The sequence below is a fragment of the Tenrec ecaudatus genome, chromosome 12, assembly GCF_050624435.1.
Source record: "Tenrec ecaudatus isolate mTenEca1 chromosome 12, mTenEca1.hap1, whole genome shotgun sequence".
Classification (NCBI taxonomy): domain Eukaryota; kingdom Metazoa; phylum Chordata; class Mammalia; order Afrosoricida; family Tenrecidae; genus Tenrec; species Tenrec ecaudatus.
In genome coordinates this window covers 119,379,383-119,398,388 of record NC_134541.1, presented here as the reverse complement: position 1 = coordinate 119,398,388, position 19,006 = coordinate 119,379,383, and the positions used below count along the sequence as shown (strand labels likewise).

General features: G+C 48.7%; 1 protein-coding gene across 2 annotated transcripts; it reads right to left on the bottom strand.

Moving 5' to 3' along the window:
* Positions 1 to 3,336: 3,336 nt before the first annotated feature.
* UBFD1 (ubiquitin family domain containing 1) lies at positions 3,337 to 18,773 on the bottom strand. 2 transcript variants are annotated; one of them, XM_075564614.1, is made up of 8 exons: positions 18,619 to 18,771; positions 18,110 to 18,439; positions 16,208 to 16,416; positions 13,700 to 13,765; positions 13,444 to 13,549; positions 12,107 to 12,177; positions 9,509 to 9,591; positions 3,337 to 7,220 (listed from the first exon to the last, which is right to left on the bottom strand). In XM_075564614.1, the coding sequence occupies exons 1-7, from the start codon at positions 18,641 to 18,643 to the stop codon at positions 9,511 to 9,513; spliced, it is 888 nt and encodes a 295-aa protein (XP_075420729.1). In that variant the 5' UTR covers positions 18,644 to 18,771; the 3' UTR covers positions 3,337 to 7,220; positions 9,509 to 9,510. The 2 variants fall into 2 exon arrangements, with proteins under 2 accessions (XP_075420729.1, XP_075420730.1); XM_075564615.1 differs by lacking the exon at positions 12,107 to 12,177 and having other exon boundaries at positions 18,619 to 18,773.
* Between the last annotated feature and the right edge of the window lie 233 nt (positions 18,774 to 19,006).

The following is a 19,006-nucleotide window of genomic DNA, read 5'->3' as shown; positions in this document are numbered from 1 at the left end:
TTCTCCTTCAAATAAAAAGATTATTGAAACATGGGAGATTACTTTGAGAAAACCCCAAATGACAACCAAAATGTAAAGGGTTTTGGGTTTTAAGACAAGTATTGACTAGGGAACAACCAGCTCTAAAAAGCATGTAGACATACAAAAGCAATATGGTCTGTGTATTGTTGACATCTACTTAGGTGAGAGAACGGCCCTGTGACAGGTTTCAGAATGGCCTTAGATGTGTGCTAAAGTCACCACCAGTGCATTTCCAAGATGTCTGCTGAGTAGTCTGGCAAAATGTGAATCTGGTGGTGACCACTAGTCAGTTTGTTTTACTGTGGCGAATTGTGTGTTGCTGTTACTGGAATCTATCCCACCCATATTTCAAATACTATAATGGTTAGCCAAGGGCAACAGGTTTCAGCAGAGCTCACAGACTAAACACTTCTGGGGGATTAGCTACGGAAATCTTGGTAGTGTCAGATACAGTGCTGGACTATGAACTCTAGGTCGGAGAGCACTTGGAATGGGGATCAGCAACAGTAGCTGCAATAGTGAGGTCCAACATAACTGTGAAAATGGCACAGGACTGGGTGGTGTTCTATTTTGTTGTAACATAGGGTTGCTATGACTAGGAACCAACTCACTGGCCCCCGATGAAGCATGTGTACAGAAATAGAAAAGACAAAAATGAAGGTAAGCCAAAAAGTATTGGTACCAAATCATAGGAAACTTTATTAAACAGAAATATCAAAATGCTTGTTTCTTGGCATCTCCACATTTGAAGGTGGGTTTTCCAGATGTTAACTGTGCTATGTCAGAATAGAAGTGCCGTCATCCTCGAAGGACTCAAATTATGTGCATCTTTTATGTTTTGAATTTGGGAAACGAAAGGAGGTCCGAAAGGGCAAGATCAGGGTTGGGGAGATGGGGCAAGGTTGCCCAACATCATAATCCTAAGACAGCTCTTGGTACCCTCAAAGAATGAGCCAGGTGTATTGTGATGGGAAAAAATTCCAGGCAACTTCCTTGGCCTTTTTCCCTCGGGAATGCCTTTTCTCTTTTCGGCTTCGGAAGCCAGCCCCTGCAATTACTGTGTCCTCCAATAATACTATCAAGATTACACCTGTGGGATTTCCCCCTGAAAACGTCTAACCTTCTGAGCTGGAGCTGACTTCTGTGTTGGATTTAACTGGCCCAGGAGAAAAAAACCCTTGAAACCATTGTCTTGATTGGCCCATGCTCTCTAGGTTTGTACTGCTAAATCTAAAACTAGTCTTCCGTTACAATTCCTTCCATAAAATCATTAGCTCTGATCTTGCTTAAAAGATTGCTGAAGAAAGTAGCTCCTTACTCGATCTTCATGTAATGCTGTTGGCCTGTGTGTGCCAAGATGTTGCCCTAAAACTGAAAATGCTGAATGACTAAAGAGTCCAACTTCAATAGCATCAGTTTCTCAATTTCTGTTCGTTTCTTCATTTTCTTGAAGCTGTCTCTCTCTCTTGGTTCAGTCTTTGAGGTCATCCTGGCCCACCTTAAAATGTGTGAGCCATACAAAAATTTGTTTTATCTGAGGTACTATTCTCATAAACTTACTGTAAAATTTTTACCTCTTGGAAGGTGTCCAACTGAAATATGTTGAAAACTTATGTTAGCCCCGACTCAAAATCATTCTTTTGTTCAGGGCACGTGTGTGCACTCACCTTTTAACATCACCCACAGCAGACTGAGACAAGTTGATTACTGAGACAACTTGTCGGCAGCCATCCATTGATTGCAGGGCCATGCTTAAACCCATTGTTTGGAATCAGCCCATATATTGACTTACTACTTTTAACAATTTATGAACCTAGTTTAAAAGTATATGGGTGTTCATTGTGGGACTTTTTATAAAACTGGGAAAAACAAACAGCACCACAAAACTAAAAATGAAAATGGGAAACCCATAAAAACAGCACAAAAATTAACATTTAGGTATTAAAATAGGGTTAAAAAACCCCAAATCGCTGCCATCAAGTTGATGCAGATTCAGAGTGACCCTATAGGACATGGCAGAACTGCTCATGTTAGATTGCAAGGCTAACTTCATGGGGGTTGAAAGCCCCATCTTTCTCCCACAGAATGGGGTAAGCCAGCAAATAATCACTGGAGTGAGGGAGGTTAATAAGGCTTCAGAACAAAAGTAACCATGACAGAACAGGGACCGCCTGAGGGGAAAGGGCCAGCTGTAGGCAGCCACTGGCACTGGCAGAGGTCTCCCAGGCCTGGAGCACTTCAAGTTCCCAACAGCACAGCTAGACAGAACTTCCCCCAGGGCAGAGGGAGGAAGTCACTGCCTCTGGCTCGAAGGAGGCTGCTTTGTGGTCCCCCTTTGTAGAAAATGGTCTCTCCTCAACCCAAACTTGGGAGTTATCTTATTCCTCCCCATTATGGAAGTAAATCCCTTAACTCGTTTAAAGATGCCTGAAAGAAATGTTCAGAATTGGTATAAAAACCCAAAGTGCCCTTTGTGCAGAGAGGATTTTTTAGGGGGGGGGGGGTGTCCGCCAGCACACATTCCAGTAAGCCACTAGTATTAGGAACTAGCACCCTGTCTCTTCTGCTATGAGGGGTAGTGAGAATAGAACCTTCAGGAACATTTACAAAAGGGGATAGAAGAGGTGGTCCAATGGGAGAGTTGCTGGGTCAAAACCAAATGTGACAAACTCACTCTTCACACCAAGGACTTGGTTTGTCCCGTTGTTGGAAACAAGATTTTGCTTCTGTGGAGCCCCGGTGGCAGTTAAGTGGGGGACTGCAGACACCTGGCTAGCGTTGTTGCTGTTCTGTTCTAATAAAACGGGCTTTTACCACAAACGGCTAGGTTTATGAGGCACCTAGTCAAAGAGGGGAAGTGGCATAGAAGCTGAGCAGCAAGTGAAGGCTGTCCTATGGGGTGGCAGAGGTGGTAGTGATGTCACACTGGGTATTTTTAGTGGAAACGAACTTGGATATAAAACCAAATCTGCCATCATGTTAATTCTGGCTCGAGATAAACTTGATATGAGACCAATCTTTTAATTTCATCTTTCCACAAACTTTTGAAGCTCCCTTGTACAGGGCACAGAACTGCCCCTTCGGGTTTCCAGCCTTATAAATGTCTACAAAAGCAGAGCACCACAGTTGGTGGGTTTGAACTGCTGACCTTTTGGTTACCATCAGAGTTCGGCAACTTCACATATACTATGGCCAAGTAAATAAAACACTAGTAAGTAGTAAATCATAGCTGGCAAAAAGATTACTTAGAACCAATTCCAAAGGTTGGTCATAAAGATTATGTACGTTAAGAATTGGAAGGAAAAAGAGACACAATTAATTATCAAACTTTAATTGATAGACTAATCTTACAGGATAAACAATAATACAGAGCTAGTCAAGGTTACACTTAAAAAAAAATCCAGCAGCGCAATCTAATATACTAAGTACGTTCATCTCCTCCCAAACAGGCATTTGACTTAAAAACAAAAACCCGAACAGCGCATATACCACAGGGAAACATGATACTGATGGATATTGTCAAATCATTCTGCAGAACTCTTAGGGAAAAAAGAAAGGAGAACTTAGAAATTGAGAAAGCAGGAGAAACACCAGCCTGGCAGGTAGGTCACGCAGATGTTCTGCACATTTGAGGGCTCCTGCTCACCTTCAGAAACGTCACCAGGACTGGCGCGGAAGGAAACAGGTGTGAATCCTAACTGGAGAGGACTTTCCTCACAAAGCCTTAAAACGGGACTGTCTTTTTCCAAAACAGGCATGAACAGAGGTCAGGAGCGAGAGAAGCAGGTCTCCCTCTGACAACAGGGTGGAAAGAAAGCCTGCCCTTGCACACAGCCTTTGGCACGCGCACGCTAACCCCTTTCCCTTCTCTGCCTTGGACAAAGCAAGGATGGGCCAAGTGCAAGGGCCCAGATGGCTCCTCCAGGCACATGGTTAAAGTAAGAGGAAGAGGAAAAGTAGCCCCTTGGAGCTGAAATATGGCAACATCTCAGAGACATGGCAACATGGCAAAGTTAATCTCTTTGGCCCTCATAAAATACAGCAGCAACTAAGGAGGCTACTGAGGGTCTCACTTGTGCCCCTATTATATCCACAAGACTATAAGAAAGTGCATCCTTAGTTCAGTTAACCTTCATTCAAAAAGAGCTAATGCTACTTGCAAATGTCCCATCATTAATGAAAAGACTTCAATCCAAGAGGTCCAAGACCTAGAGAGTCTTGTCTTTTCTAAGTTTTCCAACTGGACTGAGGGGAGCTGAGAAGGACTGGGCCTCCCAGGAATTATGTCATTCTGCCAAGTCACCTCAGGGAGGGGAGCAAAAGGCATAACACCTGTGAGCGAAGACCTGCTGCAGAAAGATCACCAGCAGTTCAAGTTCTGAGATAGCAAGACCATCAGGAGGCCCAGTGAGTATCCAACCTGGACAGGATGGCAACCTCCTTTGCCCCAAGGGGACTGGTGAGCAGGCCTTCCCCAGATCGTACTTTCAGGCCCCTCATTTGGAACCAGTTCTTGCTTGATCCACCTGCCTGCCCTCTGCTACAGCAAGTGAAGATCAGTACCTCAAGGAAACAAGTGTACCTCTGACAGATTAAAGAGACAGCAAAGAAAATGTACAGAAATAATCCTGAGAAAGAAAAAACACTGTTATGCTACCGAAGGGGAAGAGTGTTTCCATTTGCCCACACTGCAGTGGGGGTCTAAGAAGCCTATGAAGAGACCAGTCACAACCAATGCGACCAAGTGAATACTGCGGTGACCAGACACCAACTGAATTCAAACTCTTCCCCCAGTGGCTTCTGGGTGCTTGTCCACCTCTGTTCTCCCAGGAGACCAGAGTGGAATGCTGGAAGGGCTTCCATGCAGACAGGGTCAGGAGCCAGAGCTCAAGATTGTTCTAGCAGATTCAGTGAGCTCTGTAAAGCAATACTCAAAACAGCTCTGTATGAAAAGGTGTCACTTACATTACTGTCTGTATATAGTATTTTGAAGTAAGGAAAAAAAGCACCATTTTACTTCAAATAAAAAGGCTCACGCAGGCTTTGGTCCTGTCTGGAAATGACACCAGCCTGAGTGGGAAGCAGTTTGGCTCCCTGGGAGCAGGAGACAGCGGAGCGCCCACTTGCACAAGGTGAATAGGAGGTCAGATGGCATGGGAGCCACTCCAACAGGGTCAAGGAGAAGTGTAGGAGGCGAGGCAGGAAAAGAGACACCTGCTTGGAGGACCCACCTGGGGTATCAGGTCAAGTCCCCAGGACAGGAATGTTGGCAAACTAAAAGGGCAGCAATGGGAACCGCGACAATGCGCACTTGCCACGTGGTCACTTCCTCTGCAGCCCTGTCGCCTGCAGAGGAGGAGCTTTGACAAAGAGCCAAGCAGGGACAGCAGGTCAGCAAGGATAGAAAGGTGCTAGTTACTGCTCCTTTTTCCAGGGGTGAAAAACAGGCAGTGTGTTTTGGGGGTGCTGCACTTTACATATGTAGGTATGTCTCCATAAAAAACAAGCGAGGATGTTCCTGCCCAGAAGCAGAACTTGGCACCGACTAGCGATCACAAAAAGCCCGAGAAGCTCGAGTGTCTATGTGGGCTGGATTCCAAAACTCCAGCTCACGGGGGAGGGTGTGGCTCACAAGGAACAGTCATCTTGGGCGAACACATGCGCATACACTTCACAGAGCAAGGGCTAGCAAACTAGAATCCAACATGTGAGGTTTGGGAAATCTCTCGCCAAACCTCACCAGAAGAGCCTGCGCCCAGTGAGAGGAGAATTGCCAAGACAGCAGCAGAGAAACAGCAAACAGCACAAAAGGAGCTCAGTCCCCAAGAGACTGTCCCTCATTTCAGAGTCCCTCAAGCCATCAGGAGACCACAGAAGTTCACGTGTACCAAGGACATCACAGCCAAGACCAGAAGAGGGTGATCAAACCATGAAAGTAACTTATCCCATTTTCATTGTGTTAAATTAAATACATCAAGCCAACCTACTAGGCCAGATGTCTTGAGAAAGGCAGTAGCTCTGAACCTGGGATAAAGGACACTGGAACTGAACGTATGAGCAGAAGAACCAAATGGAGAAGCATAATTAAAGGGATCATTTGGACTGCTGAAGAATTTCTCAAAGACTTCCAACTTGTCTGGGTCCGTGGCTACATGAACTCTTCTAGCTGACTCCAAAACAACCTTGATCCGCCCCGGGGCCCTGGTTTCTCAGCAGCACGGGTTGGGGTCTCACAGCCACACTAGTGAGGGCTCCAAATGACCAGTGAGCTAGCAGAGCAATCCACCAGAGGTCAGAGCCAAAGGACAGGGCTTTAGACAGGAGTCGCTTTAGGTACTCTGCTGCCCAACCAATGTCAGAAGAGCAAGGGGCACAGCTCCCTGGACAAGCCTGTGGAGTCCGTCCACTCCCACAACCCCCTCATTCCCAAGCAACAGGGTGGCGGGTAGGAGGATGCCCAGGAAAGGGAGCGTTGATGAGGTACAAGAAGAGGACTGACATCTTTGGGTTTTCTTAATCAAAACTCTAATCTAAAAATGTGAAAAGAATTAGAAATTAAATCTGAATCGATGGGACAGAAAATATATGGCTTACAATTTGCATACAATTTTATAAACAGTGGAAGGGGTATAGAAAAAAAAAGTCAACTTTTATGGTAACGCAGCCCAAATATTAGCAACTGAAGAAGTATGAAAATACTTCCACTGAAATGACTTAACAACCCAGAAAGCTTTGGCTCATTCTCTTCTCAACACTGGCAGACCTGCTCTCAACCACACTCAAGAGTATGCCACACCACACGTTCAGAATTCAGATTTATTGAGTCCTCTGTACTGACTTTAAAAATGGTAGGAAGCTGACTGCAAGAAAGGGAACCGGTGATTTTAAATTAAAATTAAGCTAATGGTGAAAGTACATCACCTCTGGCTTCGGGCAACACATCACCTTAGATCGGCTATAGGTTTTGTTTTTTTGTTTTTTTTTTTTGAACCAAGTTCCAGAACTCTGAAATCCAGGGATGCTGCAGGCCTCTCCCAGCAATGTCCTTCACTTTGGGTCAGTCTCCTGGGCCAGAGGTGAAAGTGCTTTCAAAAATACTGCCATTTCCCCAGCACAGTGTCTTTGATTGCATCCACATATTGAGTTGGAACCCAGTACACCCAGTAGTAAGAGGCTTCCGTGGGACCCAACTGAAACGCCTGGAAGGGAAAAAGGAACGAAAGGCTAAGGAGGCAGAGCAACACATAGGGGAAGGTGGGAAGTGAATCAGTTAAAAAGGGAAGGCAAAGCAAGCACCACAAACTGTACATGGGCAGCATTCTCCGTAACAAGTCATAAAGAAAAATGCTTAGCACAGCTAACCCTAACTCGGCGGTTCTCAAACTTGAGGCTACCTCAAGACCACCTGTTTAAGCACCTTGGTGTGTGGCCCCCTCTCCCCCCACGCCACCCCCCACCCCCACCCAGACTGATTCAGTGAGCCCGCGGCCCAAGAATCTGCATTTCTAACAAGGTCAGGGACGCTGCTACTGTGCTGGCTCTGAAGACCTGGAGAACCACTGCCCGGGAAGCACCACCACACGTGCACATGGAAATACAGCGTGGATGCTCAAATTTCCATCATCAGAACAAGCTATAAGCAAGCTACATCCCTACCAAAAGGGGAATGCATAATTAAGAGTTGGCGTGGCCTTGATATGAACACTGCGTGACTTTTATAAGGAATGAACTGGATTTAGAAAGATTATGACCAGACCTTAATGCCTACCCTGGCCCCACCACACCCCCAAAAGCAAGTTACAGAACGATACATACCAAGACACCACTTACGTCAGCTGAACAAACACAATACTCTGTTTCTCATGAAGTTATAAGGAAATGAAAAGCAGAGAGAGATGGCAGGGCACACACGGGAAATTGGAGGGGGGAGACAATGGGGAAGCCATCGTTGGTAAACTTTTTTTTTTTAACTAAAAAAAAAATTAAAGTATTTGTAATGGTCACTTCTTGGTGATAATCTGGGTCTGTTTACAGTACATCTGCTTCCTGTATTTTAAACATTCTCTAAACTGAAAAAGCAAAGACGAGCGAACTTGTCTAATGTGAACTATGACGCACCGACTGAGGGGGCCTCTGTAAAACTCTTGGACAAAGGCAAAGTGGTTCTAAGTGGTCTGGAGAGAAAGGAGTACAGGGGTTCTGAGAACCACCTCTGCCAGGAATGACTCCAGACAGAACAGCACCTTTAGGCTAAATGCTGTCATTGCCCAGTTACCCCATCCCTTAAAATATATTCAGAATTGCCTACATAGATGTTTTAAGTCCCTATGACCAGGCAGCTGCAAAATTGGAGTTAAGAACTCTTTAGGGGCAAATGGATAGCACGTTTCAAAAGGGGGTGAGGAGCCCAGTAGAAAAACATCTAAATTTAAAACAGAAAATAACCAGGCACACAAAAGCTGTCAGCCCAGCAGCCCGCAATCCTTGTTTTAAAGATCATGCGGAGCGTAGACTGACAAGAGGTCTCGGAGACAGTGTCACCACTTGAACACAGCACCCAAGAAAGGGCCCTACAGCCCAGGGACTGCAAGCCTGAGGCAGAGTGCTGCTCATCCAGAATTTGGGCCCCTTCCCAGGAAAAGTGGGGACCTGTGGTGAGTCTGGCAGAGCTGCGACAATGATGGATTCCCTTCTCCTGGCATCTCGCCACCCTAACAGCTATCAGATGCCGAGTAGTTCCTTCCCTTAGGAGATGGCTCCACATCGTTGCATCTCTAGTGACTGTCTGCTCAGATGGGGACTGGCAGAAGGCCTGCCTCGCCGTTGCCCCCTCTGGTCAAATCCTGTCACAGCAACTTGGGGTGCTGAGGTTGTGTAGCTGCTCCTTTCCTCTGGGTGTGGAGTCCTTTCTGTGCAGCTACAGGAACAGCCTCCCATCGTCCCGTCTGAGTGGACGGCTGAGGAACCCCCTGACTTCTTCAGAGCCGACTCTTCTTCACCAAACATGACCCAGAGGCCATCCCCCTACAGGCCCTCAGCCCCCAGGCGACTGCAAGCTGGAAGATGACCATTACAGGAAAGAGACCTTCTGCCACCCTCACCGAGACCGGTGGGAGGTTTTGTTTTTCAAGCAAGACGAATTTTAAAACCAAATATACAGAAATCATTCCTTCTCTCTACATTTATTTTCCTGGTCTAGAAACAAAATAATACAAAATAAGAGGGAGGCAAAAGAGGCATTTTTGAAAGACATGGGGAAAACCTTTCCCCTTTAAATGGCCAGAAAGGGGAGAGGCTGCAAAACGCTGGAACTTGGAACAGCGTCATGAGCAAGGTCTAGGAAGATGAAGGGGGCATGAGGCTTGGAAGAGTGTGCCCACTAAAGACCGAGTTTTCTCAATGAAAGTGTCCGTGGGAAACCCAATCCCTGCTGGAATAAGCAGAAGCAGGAGCTAGTGAGAGGCTCGGCCCAGCCAGCGCTACTTACCATCATATGGTAGTCTTCGTGTCCTTCGATAGGTTCACTGACCACATTTTTAATGGAGCCCATGGGCAATTTCTCAGTCCGCTCTAAGTTGAGAGGGATTACAGTGATTATTCAACAGCCCTCCTGTTCTGACTCAGCCGTCCCTCCTGAGGGCAGGGGTGCTGTGGGAGCTATGTCTCGGGCGCCCTGCCCTCTCGGGAACCCAACGAGAAGGGTCTTCTATGCCGTTCTTTGGCAGCAAATGGGGAACTAAGCTCCTTGATGGTCTATTAAGGCTCTTTGAGAGCAAAGACAGATATATCTATCCTGGTTTGATTGTTAAGCGTGATCATTAAACACGAGAGAAATTCCTCTGTCCCCCATTGTTCACACTCAGCATGGGCTAAGGTTTTTGGTATCTGGGTTAGAGAGTAAACAGGACCACGAACAAAGATCCAGCAATGTCTCCCTGGCCCGCTCAAGGGGTTTGAACTTTCTATCCGTCCATACTGCTCACTCACCCCCACCCAACCCCCTCCCTGACAACCCCACCGTCACCCCCCCCCTTCCACCTACACACACTTTAAAATGCCCTTCAAGCATTTATAACCTCTGGTGATAAGCCTCTGGGTACTACTTATCCCATGGTGTCAAAGGCATTTTGCAAAGATTTAAGAATGGCAGATAAGACAGAGGAGGCAGCGGAGGGAGCCTGCAGTGAGATGGGCGTGCTGGCGGTGAGCTGAGTGCAGCAGGGCTGGGGGAGATGGAAGTGGTGTGGAAGCCCTGCCCTGCACAACAGGATGTGCCGGCCTGGAAGGAGCAGAGACCTCAAGTCCACAGGGCTACTCCCAGCCAGCTATTTTTTGGGAAAACCTCACAGCTTTCTCAGAAAGAAAAAAACCCTGAAAAAACAGCAGAAATTGAAAACAGGCAGGTGGACGGAAACTGACTAGATATTTAGAGACCTGGATTCTAGTCTGGCTGGTACTTGGGAAGGATTTTACTTCCATTTTATCCGTTTCTGAAAAGTGGGGGCAGGAGGGGCTGGGACCTGCAGAAGACAATTCAAGCTTCGACTTTCAGGAGCCCAGGTGGCAGGTGGGTGCAGTGTTGGGCTTCGAACTACCAGGTTGACGTTCAAACCCACCAGGCATCGCTCCTCAGGAGAGGAGGCTGTCTGCTCCTGTCGAGATTTACAGCCTTGGAAACCCTACATAGGGCCACGGAGTCAGACTCCACTTGGTGTTCGGTTGGCAGGATGTAACACCTTACAAGCAGTCATCTCTAAGACAAACTTTATAAATTGCCTGTGTTCTTGAAATGATGGAGATTTCACACAAAAATCTGATTTCTGGCTTCTCTTGAAAACTGAACAAGGTTTACCGATTTTGGTCTCACAGTCCTGAGTAACAGCGGTCAGCTCGGATTAGACTTAAAATGCCCGCTAGAAACAGGCCAAATGCCCACTCATTGGCAGCTTCCTGTTGCCCTGCCTGGAGTTGTGCTTCTTGTTCTGTGGTGCCTGAGGCTCTAAGCTCTGCCTCCTGCACAGTCGGCCCTGGAAGGCCTAAGCCTAGAGAGCCCGCGCACTGTTACGAAGCCCAATGGCCAGCCACTCTACAGCAGCTTCCTGCCAACTCTCTGAACACACTGTCCTGGGGCTCACACCACTCCTGGACAGGACTCCTGGACACGTGAGAAGAGAGTGCCAGCCCCCACAGGCTCCTGAGCAGTCTCAGTTGGGAGTGCAAATGCCACAACTTTAAAGCCTTGGTCAGCCTCTGAAGATGTGCGTGGTTTATGAAGCTTTCAGCAACCCTGAAACCCCAATACCTCAATCTTCTAAAGCTCTTCGTTTATGCCAAAGCAGGAAGTGGTTGTTGCTACAAGCTAAAATAAAACCTGCAATACAGGTATAAGAGATTCTCATTATTTTGTCTCTGCAATTACGACTTGCTTTCTATACAACTCACACACCAACAATCTTCCTAAGAAACCAGTGACCACTTACAAGGGTGGCCCTCCTTCAGAGCTGCCCGCCTTTAACCACGCCACCGACCCCCTGGTCTGCCTTCACCTAGGTTGCCCACAAGAGAGGGAGAAGACCAGCCAGAGGCAGGATGCCAACAAGTCAATGTAAGGATAGAGAAGAACAAAATCACCTAGTCATTATTGAGTGCGGCTCTGACAAAAGGCAGGGCAGCTACGACTGAAAAGGGCAAGGGGGTGAGGGGATGGGGGACAGGCGGGCAGAATGATCTGGCCCAGCACAGGGATCTAAAGCCTTGGAAAACTGCAGAAGCCTTTAAGTATTTAACCATGCAGTTAGAGTCCAGGGTGAAACGAAGAATATAGCATGTTATCAAAAGATTATTATGAAAAAAGGGGGGGGGGGAAATCAAGCACTTTGGCATTTGTCTTTCAGAACCAGCCTAAGGTTGAAAAATAAGAAAATCCGGTGAATGATACGATGCCTCTCCCCACCACCCATACGTTATTTTTTAGAAAGCCGTGGTCCCATTCTAGGTAGCTGCAGACTCAACGGTCTACTTTGGAAGTCGATTAAGCACTGCTGCTGACAGGACCCCGCCCCCTCTGCTTCTCTTTAGAATTTACCTCGCACACTGAGTGCCTACAGTGCTGGCCAGAAACAGGTGCATTTAGGCATGTTCCGTCCCTCCAGGAATCTAACGGGGACAGACAAGTCAGAGAGTAATGAGTGCTCAGGGTTTCGAACAGAAGCGGCAGCAAGTGATTTGGAGGGTGGAGGAATACCAGGAGGGCACTTCAGTAGGGGCCGTGGGAGACTTTAACAAGGAGGGAAGAAGGCATTCCAGGTACGGGCACAGTGTGAACCAAGGCCCGGCGCTGTGCAAAGCGTACTGAGAAGTTGAGGAGGTGATGCAGGGGAAATACACTGGGCACGCAGCAAGCAGGGCAGGGCGCTGGGCCCAAACTTCCATTCGGGCCTTTGTGCTGAGAACCCTGGACATTCTATTTAGGCATCTGAACTGGGCCTTAGAGAGCCAGATTTCGGGGCAAATCACTGACAGAAAAAAAAAAAACCCAAACCCAGCATGAAGACAAATAGGAGAGAAGAGAACACATAGGAGGCAAGTTAACTTGCTTTCCACAGAAAGTTTAAAGACACTGGGGCCCATAAGTGGCACAATATTACGACAAAGAAAAGGACAGACGTACTCTGGAGTGTGACTAACAAGGCCATTTAAGTAGCCACTGGGAGAGGGAGAAGGGAGGACAGTTGAGAGACACAACATCACAGTAAGCCCGATCCAGAAGCAGTGCAAAGGCAGGGGCAGGATAGGCAGAAGACATCAGGCAGGGGTGGGGAGGGGGCGCCAGGTTCTGAGGCAGCAATTGGGAAAACTTTACCTAGCACAGAGTTAAACTCTTGACCTACCAGGACTAGATAGGTGCTTGCAAGTGGCTGAAGCTGGCTACATATCACATCAATGGAAGCAGTGGGCACTGTGGCACGGCCCATCTAACCACTACCAGCTCCAGTTGACTCTCATGGTCATCTGGGAAAGCAGGCCCACAAGGGCCGGATCTTTTGTTATTTTTCAAGAGAAGCCAAAAAAAAAGGGGGGGCAGGGGGATCAGATTATGTGAAATCTCGGGGGTTTATTTCGGATTGTGTGTAAACCCATAAACTCTTGCCTGTGGACCAGACATGGCTCTCGGGCCATATGTTAGGGACCTGTGATTCTGGGCAACCAAAGAGCCAATGCTTGATAGACTGGCACTGAGAGCAGACAGAGAATGAGGGCAGAGGGTCCAAACAAAAGACAAGCATCTAAAAGCAAAACCAAAAGCCAGAAGCAGGCAAGCACAGTAAAGAGAAAGAGATGTCAGAACGATCGCTGGAATTGCAACAGTGTGTGCCTTGGGGGCCTGGAGCCGGGAAGCAAGGGAAGCACCAGGGCACGTACCTTTTGTGCCGATCCACAGCTGGTCTTGCTCCAGCTTGAAGGTGAGCCGCACTTTCCCTCCAGACTTATTGTACATGCCGGATAAGGGGACTGGTGGCAGGCGCTCCTGGAGACAGGAGAGTGTGGTCAGAGAGGGGGCACTGAGACACACAGCCAGATGAAGCGAAGGAACTGGAGTGAAGGACCTCACTCTAGAAATCTCACAAAGCAGGTCTGGCTCATGACTGCAGGATGGTCACCAAGGAATGTGGCTCACCTGGGCACCCTTGACCGATGGCATCACATCTTCAGGTTTTCCTTTGTCCAATACTTTCCTGTGTTGCTGTAATGCGAGTTAGGAGAAAATTAGTGAACCAACTGGCTACATTCTGTCAGTCTTATGATTACCTCTCTGGAAAACAGGACAAAGAAACCCCCAGTGCTTTGGTCATTGCCCTATCAGGGCAATGATGGGCACTCGCCTCTCTCTCCGTGTCCCACACACTGAGCACTTGAAATGGGGTCGCTGCACTCAAGAATGGAATTCTCTAATTTTTATCACTCACATGAGGCTTCTGGATGAGACATGGCCGCTCTTAGGCAAAAAGAATTTCAGGCTGACAGTGCAAATACTCTGTCTCTGTCTCCACCACCAATGAAGACACAACATCAAGCTGAAGAGAAGAGCCACAAGGACGTGCCTTGCTGCCTGGTGCAAAACGACAGTCCTGGCTGTCCACTTAAAATCCCAAGGACACTATACGGTGATGCTGGTCACCAGCCAGCCTGCCTAGAAGGGATAGTTCTCCAACAGATACCTAGCTCAGTATCTCATGGAGGCTTCCTGGCCTACATCCCAACCCCAGCTGAACAGGAAGCTGCTAAGCCAAATTTCCACACAGGACGAGGCAATACTTTATAGCTGGACAATATATAAGTGTTTTAAGCATCTTCCTCAACTGCCCCTTAGAGAATGCTCTTGCCTGGCCCAAACAAATGGGTTTTGTTTTCTGTCTTTGCTTTTTAGGTAGAATCATGTTTTAATTTCATGAAGCTGGAGCTACAGGGTAATGAGGGAGCAAAGTTAAACCTGTACTTGTCCTTAAACCCACAGGGACAGTCCACCATGCCCTATAGGGTGGTTATGAATCAGAATCCACTCGATGGTAGTGAGTTATTGATTTAAAAAAACAACAACAACAAAAAACACCAGGTGGCCAAGAGCCAGTTCAAACCCTTGCTACACAGAAAGCCCCTGGAAGGAATGGCCTTAAGACTACCAGATTAGCAGCATGATATTCCTGAACACGTTGATGGAAAGCCAGAGAGTTGAGTCCTCAAAACTGGCATTAATACAACTAAGCAGCCTGGGTCAGATGCATTAAGTGAGTCACAGCTTATGAGTGCTTTTGAAGAATGCTCCCTGCACTGTGGAGGACAGTTCTAGGCCTGTTAAGCAACTACTTGTAACTTCAAACCTGTATTTAAGAGGCAGGCTATGTTCAAAGGGTGTGACCAATACAAACATCATTACACATAGCTATTTCATGTGTGGCAGATGAAGACAGGAAAATCTAAGTGAACCCAATTTGCTGACCCCAGACTCATGATTGAGACACGACCAAATAAAAAAACCTTTTAGACGTTGACACCGGTTTACGAACGTCTAGCTGAATCTCTCCTGGACAGGGGTCTTGTGATTAAGTTCAGGTTTGATAAAGGTAGCATAATTTTAAAAAACATCCCCAAAGAGTACCATGTTATCAAACATGTCAATATCTTTGTGACGCTTCATAAACATACCTATTCCCGGTAATTGTGACAAATAAGAGTAAAATCGAGCCTGTCTGCTTTGGTCAGGTTTTCCCAATTGTTGACCACAAGCGTGGTTTTAAGATGTCTCTTGGGTTAGGGCCCCGTGAACGGTGAACACAGACCGACTCGTCAAGACTGGGTGCTTCTCACTCTGGTGCCCACGGTCCCCATGGTGGAGCAAGGTGGTGACGCCACTCAGGACCCTGGTTCAATTAGTCTGTCTCCCTTGGCACCACCCCAGTGGCGGTGGGCTCCGCAGCAACGAGCATGGGGTGGTGGTGAGATGATGAGAGCACAGCACCGAGCCGCCCAGTCAGCCCGTCCACAGTAAGATACCATACGCTGTACTTCCTAGTAACACTTGTAATGGCTGCGACATGAACACAGACGAGGCTTGATCCCTTCCATCCAAAACGAACAGGGAATGTGAAAAGTCACACCTCCGCTTCATGGGTCAGGAGGGAAAAGGAAAATCAGAGCTGCTATCTTCCCCGTCAGCTTCCTGTGGTTTCCTGAAAGGGCCGGTTTTAGAGGAACCTCTGGGCGCTGCGATTTCCCTGTCTAATCAGAACTGGGCTTGCTGACTTGGGGAAAGCCACAAAGCAAAAACAAAGGGAAGCACTTAGACAAAAGGGGCGCTTAATTCCAGGAATGGAACTTTTCTCTGGCAACCAAGGAAAGAGAAACCAAGGTCCGATGCCTTTCCATAGCTGCTCTGACACCTGCCTTGATGAAGGCTGTATCCTAAGGTAGGTAGACTTGAGACGCACTGACCAGCCAGATGAGACCAAGCTGCAAATCTCAGGTAGTTGTCACCTCCACTCAACAGCCAGCCGCACCCAACTGCTGCCATAAATTTCCATCATGGGCCCTGTCCAAAAAGGAGCTTATTCTAGGGAGAACATAGCCAGCCATGGCTGAGAGGACAAAGCCTCACACTTCTCAAGAGCAACAATCACCAAGGACTTACTTTCTGCCGGCACAGAGGCTCCTTCTTGTTTTCCTCTGCCTTGGAGTCCTGCTGGGCAGCATCTTTGGGTGTGTTTACTGCTAGAACGTCATTTATCGTGGAGCCAACTACCATGATCTTGGCGCCGCTTGTCACTTTTATTTCCCTCAATGTTTTATCCTCGGGAACAAGTCCCTTATACATGACCTTTTGCATGGCAGGTGGGAGACCTTAGGAAAAATGTAGAACACAGAACATGAAAAACAAACACCAAACCCACTGCCACCAAGTGGCTTTGATCTCATGTAACCCTATAAACGGTTTCGAGGCTGTAAATTTTCATGGGTCTAGTCAGCCTCAAAATTCTCCTGCAGAGCAGCTGGTGGTTTGAACCTCCAACCTTTCAGTTCACAGTCCAACACTTCCCAGCAGCACACCATCGGGCTCTTTGACAATGAATGAAAAGGCCTCTTGGCAACAAACCAGGTATTTATTAAATATTGGCTCTACCACTCAAGAGCTGTGCACTTGGCAGTTCATCTCTTTGAAACCCAAGTATTCCAAATGTTGTAATACAGATGGTAGTCACCAGTTGCTGCCTAGTCAATTCCGATTCATGGTGATCCCATGTGCAGCAGAACTGTGCACTGCAAGTGGTTTTTTTTAACAGTTCAAGGTCTGCTTGTTGACCTTTAGGAGTATTTATCAGTCCAGTCTGATGGGGTGCCACACCCTGGCCCCAAAGTCTATTTTTTATATTCCCTCGGGACTTTCCAGCTCTGCTCCCATTGCTGCTCTGTTGCACACCCTTAGTGTTTTGCCTCGGTGTGGTGGGGGCTCTGCAAGGTTTTCAATGACTGATTTTCTGTAGTAAACTGCCAGGCTTTTCTCCCTAGGCACTCACTGGGTCAACTTGAACTTCCAACCTTCCTTAGGTTGGCAGCCAAGCAATTAGCTGTTGGTGCGACGCTGGATGGTCATGGGCACGACAGCAGTTCCTAAAGAGAAAGGCCGACTACAGAACACTTGGACTACAGGCAGTCACCGAATTCTAAGAAGTCAGAATCGCAGTCCCTTCATATTCTCTAAGTCTGCCCTCACTCTGAATTAACTAGGCCAACCCCTGCTCCCAGCGACTTGCTACACATGCCGCTTTTAAATCACTGACAAGTCTTCAAGCCTTTTCTCCCACTAAAACAAGGTTATGGAAGAGCCACATGGCCCTGGTCGAACCTCTGAAATCCTTGCGAGTTCAGGATGGCTCTCGGGCCACAGGAATGGCATGAACAGTACCTGCTCACTAAATATGTGCTACCCTTCCTTCTAGTCACCCAGTCACTCAAATACTGAGAACCCACAGGGGCCAGACATACCGGGGTCACCACGAAACCGTTTTCTAGTCTGGTGGTGCTTACAGGCGATGTAGAGAAAGCGTAAAAAACAAAATAAAAATTTCCTTCAGAGGGTCAAGTGCTGTGCACAAGACAGATAAGCAATTGTCTGTGAAGGGGCCTGCATGACGGCTAGGAACAGTGTTTCCTAAACTTTCCAGAGGAGAATTACCTCAGATATTTGCTAAAAATAAACCCTTGGCCACACGCCAGCCTCCCTGAATCAGAATCTCCAGGGGGCAGGGCCTGAGAGCTGTGTATCAACCAGCGCCTTAGGTGCTTTTTATCAGAGCTTTCTGCCAGCATCGGTTACTAGCTTGGGACTAGGCGTCAGATTGGCCTCAAATCCCGGCTCCGCCGCTTGCTTCTTCCTCCATGATCACAGGCCTCGTTTTCCCCATCTGTCCATTGGGCGCGTTAGCACTTAAGCCTCCGGAGGGCTGACGTTGAGGTTTCCAGGCCCAAAAGCTCCCCCAACAGTGTGGGCACGAGAAACCAGGAGGGGCGGCGCAGGCCGGGTCATTTCATTTACCTGTGAGCGCGTGGATCTTCTGTTTGAGCTCGGAGCCCGTGCTGTCCAGGGGGAACTTCACCTCGTGCTTGGTCTTGTTCCAGAAGATCTTCAGGTCCACCAGCTCCTTGCCCGCGCCGCCGCCCGCGTCCTCGCCGTTGCTGACCGAGGCCTGGGCCGCAGGGTCCCCGGGGGGCTGGGCCGGCGCCGGCTGCAGGCTGCCTCGCGCGGCGCAGGAGTCCTCGGCCGCCGCCCCCGCCACGGCTTTGGCCTCCACACAGTTGAGAGGCCGCGCGGGCGCCTCGGCCGCCACGGTCTCGGCCTCCGTGTCCATGCCAGGTTCCTCCAAGCCTGCAAACGGGTTAGGGGGTGGGCGCTCGCCGCGGGCTGGCCCGGGGACCGGACTCTCCCCGAGCCCCGTCGGACCACCGCTCCGGGGCGAGGTGGCTTCCTCCCAGGCCCGGCCGCATCCCCCGCCGACCGCTGCACCTCGGCCCTCCCCGGGAGCCCACCACCCCGGCCACACTCACCATCCGGGGCCCCGGCCGCCGCCATGATGATTGTGTACAACACCCACCGCTCTCGCACAGGCCGCTGGGAAAAAGCGAGCGGACTGAGATTGGCCCCCGCAGCAGCCCCTAATCTCGCACAACCTGGCCGGAAACAAGTGGAGGTTTCTATGGAGACCCGCCTCCTCCGCTTCCCGGGCCGGCCCCTGCCACGCTTGAGCTTTCCCGAGCCGAGGGGGGCGGGTCCGAGAAATCGACGGCGCAAAGGGCTCTGCCCCCTAGTGGCCGACGGAGCTGCAGTCGTCTAAGGGGGTGGGGAGGCCGTGGACGCGCCAGCTAGAAGGTCTGTGACTTTAAGGGGGCGGGGTTATGGCTGCTGTGGCGAAGGCTGATTGGCTGGCAGGAGCAT

What these genes read in the sequence shown, in the direction of transcription:
- UBFD1 (XM_075564615.1), bottom strand. Translation starts at nt 18,643, where the DNA reads ATGGCGGCGGCCGGGGCCCCGGATG. An exon ending in CATCGGTCAAGGGTGCCCAG is followed by an intron (nt 13,550 to 13,699) that starts GTGAGCCACATT and finishes TCCTGTCTCCAG; the next exon opens with GAGCGCCTGCCACCAGTCCC. An exon ending in ACGAAGACTACCATATGATG is followed by an intron (nt 7,221 to 9,508) that starts GTAAGTAGCGCT and finishes TTTCCCTTCCAG; the next exon opens with GCGTTTCAGTTGGGTCCCAC.